Source organism: Amblyomma americanum, chromosome 3 (genome assembly GCF_052857255.1).
Source record: "Amblyomma americanum isolate KBUSLIRL-KWMA chromosome 3, ASM5285725v1, whole genome shotgun sequence".
In the NCBI taxonomy this organism is placed as follows: Eukaryota; Metazoa; Arthropoda; class Arachnida; order Ixodida; family Ixodidae; genus Amblyomma; species Amblyomma americanum.
In genome coordinates, this window is record NC_135499.1 from 176,552,367 (window position 1) to 176,558,366 (window position 6,000).

A 6,000-nucleotide genomic window follows, 5' to 3' on the forward strand; every position below is an offset into this window, starting at 1 on the left:
AGTAATAAAAAGGTTTCAAAAGCGTTTCATACCAATTCGTTAAAACAAACGGCTACTGATATGCAAGTGAGAGCATAGCAGGTGGTATTTAATCCTGCATTGAGCCTTGTAAGCAGACGGTAAACTCGGTTTAAACCCATTTGAGTGGAGTACTGATCGCAAAGAAGCTTCCCGCTCTGTATACGAAAACTCGACGATGCGTTTTCGGGCACTGCTTGTTCTGTGGCGCAAAGCCAATCTTCTCTTTTTTTTTCTTGGCCCGGTGAATTCAGGGAACTTTGTACTGGCAATCAGAGAGTCGGTTTGGGTCTGCGTCCGTAATTTACCCCAATGCGGTAAGTTGTGTGGGTCACTGCGCAGCAGACTTCCGTTTCTCTTTTTGTCATGGCCAAACTCCCGCTTTCAAATATGCGTGCACAAACCGTAGACTTTGCACTGTATCCCCATCATCCCGCAGTCCTGTGCCCTCAGATAGATTCGTGCTCAGATGAGCGTGACTTTACACGCAAATATATGCGATTAGGGACGAGCGTTTTGAAACTGCCCAATCGCCGCTCGTTCTTGCTTGGGTAATATTTATTTCTTTTTTAACCCGACACTGCGTCGTCAGTTCTAGTTTGCGTGATTATCGCTGTTAATCTTCTGTCGTTCGGGGAGTTCGCGTGCGCACTTTCGACTGCTGCTGTGTGCCCTCAGACGACAAGCAACATAAAGAATACGCCGACGAGTAATTACAACCACCGATGATTCATAAAAAAATAGACAAGCAATAAACATTCGAAAGGCGATCACCTTCTCTTCTGAGGCCTTTAGCTAACAGCTGCTTTCGAATTCTTCTTAACGGAGTAATATGGCTTCATTCGAGCAGGCTTTAATAAAATGTTCAATCGGATTTAACCAACCACACAATACTGCAATGCCATTTAAATGTAGCGCAAAGTTCGTGACTGCGGTACGAAGATTCCACAAACACATGCTCAAAAAAGTGTTTTTGGCATGATGTATTCATAACTGAAATTTTGTACTTAAGCTAAAGAGTCTGTAACATGGTATATGATTTATATGAAATATAGTATATGGTACATGAAATATGTCGTATATATGGAATATGGTATATGAGGTTTAACGTCCTAAAGCAACTCAGGGGCGCCGTAAGGAACAACTCCGATTAATTTCGACCACCTGGCGTTCTTTCACGTGCACTGACAACGCACAGTACACGGGCCTTGAGCATTTCGCCTCCATTGAATTTAGACCCCCGCCGCCGGAATCGAAACCCGCGTCTTTCGGGTCAGCAGCCTAGCGCCATACGCACTAGGCCACCGCGGCGGCTAGTCTGAAGTAAAGTTCAACATTGCCCTTAAATTCCCGAAGTGCTAAACGGATAGACGTTTTTGTGGCTTATAGGCACCGCGTAAGGGGTGGGTTCTCTGATCGCAAACGTTGCGTCCCTGTCGTTGCAAGTTTTTTACGCCTTTTAGTTCAAGAAAGGTGGCCGTACTGCACCACAATTCATGTATACTACGCAAGCGGGCTTGCTATTCGGATAAACAAAACTCGTATTGTTGCACGTCCAGTAAATGAGGTTAGACAACACGACTCCGGTGCCGCTGCGCTTTTCGAAGCACTTCCACCAACCTGTCGAATTTATTTTGCCTTGTCACGGTATTTAGTTATCTTCTGCTTTGTGCTGGTCTTCGCCTCATGACCTATGAACTGGAAAAACGCATAGTCACCGTATTTCTTAATCTGTTGAATCAAAAATAAAAAATTGCAGCGCACAGTCGGTGACCCAAGAGCGGACAGCCAGGAAGCAATGAAGCTCGCTGCTTCTGCTTTCAGAGGCGACGCTGACCAGTAGGAAAGATACTAAGGATTAATGGGTGAAGAAAAGGATAGGTACAAAATGTGGTCTCAGGTTTCACCTTGTAGTCAAGGCAACATTCTTCTTATGGCATGTTGGGACTCAATGGATGATGAACGTGCCTTAAGAGAGCTATTGTTTTTTCTTTTTTTTTGTCACGGCTCTAGCACTAGACTACAATAAAATTTTCCTCCTCCTCCTCGAGCCACAGCCGTCCAGCTGATCACGAGTCTAAAAAAAAAACAACTCTTGAAAACGTCTTCAAAACGGTATATTCGTCAATATCTCCAGCCTATTCGTATAGAAACTACGTCATAATATGTCTTCTTACAGCCACGAGCTGTGTACGTAGCGTAATATCACCAAATAAATTACGCGGTTCATCGAATAAGTGTGTTCATCGCGATGCAAGTTGAAGTAATCCAAAACAGCAGCTTCAGCCTAGGATGACGAGAAACGAAGCGATAAAGGGAGGCTTGGAGACAAGCAATCGCGTCGAGTCGGGCACTGACCTGACGCCGGCGTGTAGATGTTAAGATGCAGGCAGTCCTCGCTGGTGTTGAGCAGGGCGGCGTGCGCCAGCCTGCGCAGTTGTTCGAGGCGGCCGGGCGGCATCCGAGCCGCGGCCGGAGACGACTCGTTCCGCAGGAACTCCGGTAGCCGCTGGGGGCACGCGGGGCCCGGCGTGTCGGCCGCGCGCACATCGTCCCAGTGCGGGGAGTTTACGGGCGGCATGAAGCGGAGGGTGCCCAGAGGAGGGCTCACATACGGCACGCCCATGAACGCCTCTACGGGAGGCAAGTGGGTGCCGAAGCGGGAGCCCAGCGTGATGATCTTGCCCCGCAGTTGTCCGTACTTGGTCCGCACCACGCGTGGGCTGGGCCGACTCGAAGTAGCCGGAGTGGCGTCCGCCGCGCCCGTGGTGGAAGCCAACACAAACAGCGACGCTAGAAGAGAGGCACAAACCCACGAATCCAGGCACATGACGACCTCTTTGCTTCCTCCCATCTCTCCACTTATTTGATTTAGTTACGGGCTCGGTTTAAGTGTGTGTTTTTTTTGCCGTTGTTGCTTTCTGTGTTGGATGTTGCGTTCCTCAGACTTGTGGGCCGAGGTGGTAAGCCGATTAGGTTTCCCTTCCTCTAGAGGCAAGCCTTTCCCCTGTCAAGGGGGCACGGCGGCGAAAGCGCACACAACCTGAAGACGGTGGCAGAGTTCACGGTCACAGTCTCTGGCCCACGGGCGCCGCTCTTTTCCACAGGCCATGGTGCGATAGAATGCCAAAGGCGCCGAAGAGGGACGCGAGTTAGTAAAGGGGAACTGGCCGCTCAGGCGCTGCACATCTTGTCCACGACGGCGATGTGCACGCCGTGGATTCCGTAGCAATCCGTGTGATCTTCCAGTCCCCCATTGCAGGGCAGCCTGAGAAAAACGTCAAACAACAAAATGATATTAGTCTTCATTTTCCCGCAGTACCGAAATAAGGAACTAAGATTCTCGTAATATATGTAGCGAGAGAAGTTAAATGACAGCTATTAGTAAAATTATTTACCTTACTCTCGTATTGTAACCAACGAAAGTTACAATATCAGGAGCACCAGGTTTTGTTCACTACTTTAACACTTACTCATGAGGCTCCGCAGCTCAACACATCAAAAAGCAATGCGAGGAAATGAAATTAAAGAGACTTTTTCATTTCTGAACATTCTTTTGATCGCTCATGAAAAACTGATGCAAAGAGGAAAATATATTGACCAACTACAAGGAACATCGAAACCCTATCAAAAATATAGGGCAAAAAATTCAGAAAAAAAATCGGATGACTTGATTACGCGCGCAGATTTACCTACTATGAGGGCAGCCTTAATACGGTCCAACGTCGCACACGATCGACCCCAGCGGCCGCGCTCATCCCGCGCGACGTGTTTGCAGAATCACGGCTCCACGGCGGCGCCACCTCGTCCTATACCGGGACACGCGATGGGAGCGCAGAAACCACGGTGGCGACAGCCGATCGTTGGTACCAATCCAAAAGAGCGCACAAGAACGCTACACGAGCTCAAAAGGTGACAAGTTAAACAAGCAAAAAAGAGATCCGCAGCAGTAAGTAGCACGATCACCTCTCATGGCACAGAGGGGGAAATAAACAAAGAAAAATTGTGAAACACAAAGTAAAACCGGGCGACACAGTCGAGTGACGGGGTCCGACGACCGCGGGGAGCACGCACCGCGAGTCCCGAGAAAACGCCTCTGGCGGCGCCTAGTCCAAGTGCGGAGCGCCAGCCAGTCGCCCCGAGACCCCTCGCTTCCTCCTCCTCCGCCTCTTCCTCCTCCGGCGACCGCCGCTGCGGCTCCACATCCTCACCCTCTCCCCGGAGGGAAACGGTGGGAGAGGGACCGTTCTTTCCCGAAACAGGAGGCGGAGGATGAGCGCGGCTTCCCCACCGCTTCCCACAGCAGCGGCCGGCATCCCCTTTCCACCCTGCCTTCCACCTTCGCTCCGCCGCAGAGTTGCGCCGCTGCGCGCGCTCGCCTTTCCCCCTCTTCCCGCGAGCGGTGTGCGCTAGGGAGCGAAGGGGAGCCACGCTTACGGCTCATGCGCAAACCTCACCTCCCTCGTCTTCGTCGTCGTTCTCGTCGTCGTAGTCAGCAGCACCGGCGGGGCAAGTCCTTTTCTAAAGAGGTGGCACACGCGTAGCCGAGCGCCGCACAACCTTCCCCGGGAATGGAACGTCGCCGTTGCTCCTCTTCTTGGCTCTCTTCGAAACCGAAAGGATGTAGGTCTCGCAGGATAGGAATCAAAGGAAGGGAAGCGGAGGATTTCGGGAGGGAATGGTGCTTGGTTACCACGGTGCATGGAAGAAGGGCGGTTTTCCATGGTCCAAACTCGCGGCGAGAGGAGGAACGGCGGCTCAAAAGACGACGCCGTTCTTCTCTTTTCACCCCCAAAGATAATATCGAAGATAAATGGCAGCTCGAAAAAATAGGCGTGCCACCGTTAATCCACCTCCTCTTCCTCTCTACCATCCCAGGAAGGTGACGTGGCAGCTCTTAAAATGAGGAGCAGCCGCTCGCCCGCTTTAGCGACCCCATCAGTTGCACTCTCTTGCCGGGCAACCCGCATCGCATTCAGGGTTGTTTAAGACCCCCCCCCCCCCCCCCCCCCCCCCCCGCGCAGGCAGCTCACACGACGCCTCCGCCAGACGCCGCCGCTTGCTCGGGTGCAAAGTGCGAAACATTGAAGCTAATTTGCTCGCCAGAGCACCGGGGTTCAGAGGTTGGTCTTGCACGATCCAGCACCGCTGGCCCTCGCTTACTCATTTTTTTCCGCTTGTCTTCTTTTATACTTCTTTTTTATTCTTCAGTGATCAGAAAAAGTGTCGGGTTGCTTTTGGGAAGATTCGCATACTGCGTACTGCATTCACGCTATAAATTTTGTGAACAAAAAAGAAAGCCAGTCGAACTTTCATTGAAAAAATCGACTCAAATATCAGAAATACTCAGCAATGGAGGGTTCACGTGAATAACATTACTCGTGTTTTCTCTAACATGCCACATGCTTTGATCGTAAACTGTACTCGTCTACTTGTAAGAGACTGTGAACGAGCATCTGCGAATGTTCTTCCAGTTGAATATTAAAGGGACATTTACCTGAATGTGGTGCAGTTTGACGCAGTAACATAAAGCTCCGTATTGAATAAAGAAAGTGAAGTCCCATAAAAGACAAGTGAAACACGGATGCCGTGAGAACATATCCGATGCTGTAAAAAACAAGCTGCAACTTAAATGCGCCCACTGAACGCGCCTGGTAGTGGGTATACAAGATTTTGCGACAGGTACAGACTTGCTTAAGGTTCGCGCTTAGAGTCACTCAGGGGTAAGAAAACCTCAAGGCTTTCCCCCTCTCCACGGGCGCATAAGTGAGATGGACACCGTGGAGAGAAATTAGGGGAATGCGTGCACTGCTTCTCTCGGGACCAATTAGCCAAACATTGCGCAAAAGGAGCATGTCAGGACAGACCCTAAAGTGATGCAAGACATTAAGAAAACGGCCCCCTCCAACGGCGAGATGACTGCCGAGGCTAGATAAGTGCGTGCCGGTTATTACGTAGGGCAATATGAATGAAGGCCATGGG

At 50.5% G+C, this 6,000-nt stretch overlaps 1 protein-coding gene across 2 annotated transcripts in view; it reads right to left on the reverse strand.

Moving 5' to 3' along the window:
* Positions 1-4,135, reverse strand: part of LOC144125501 (neuroligin-4, Y-linked-like) — a 338,755-nt gene extending 334,620 nt beyond the window's left edge. For both annotated transcript variants that reach the window (XM_077658945.1, XM_077658946.1), the window contains exons 1-2: positions 3,711-4,135; positions 2,377-3,286 (exon numbers count right to left, since the gene is read on the reverse strand). In XM_077658945.1, coding sequence (XP_077515071.1) covers positions 2,377-2,872 — 496 coding nt within the window. In that variant the 5' untranslated portion in view covers positions 2,873-3,286; positions 3,711-4,135. The remainder of the gene's footprint in view (positions 1-2,376; positions 3,287-3,710) is intronic.
* Positions 4,136-6,000: the final 1,865 nt, after the last annotated feature.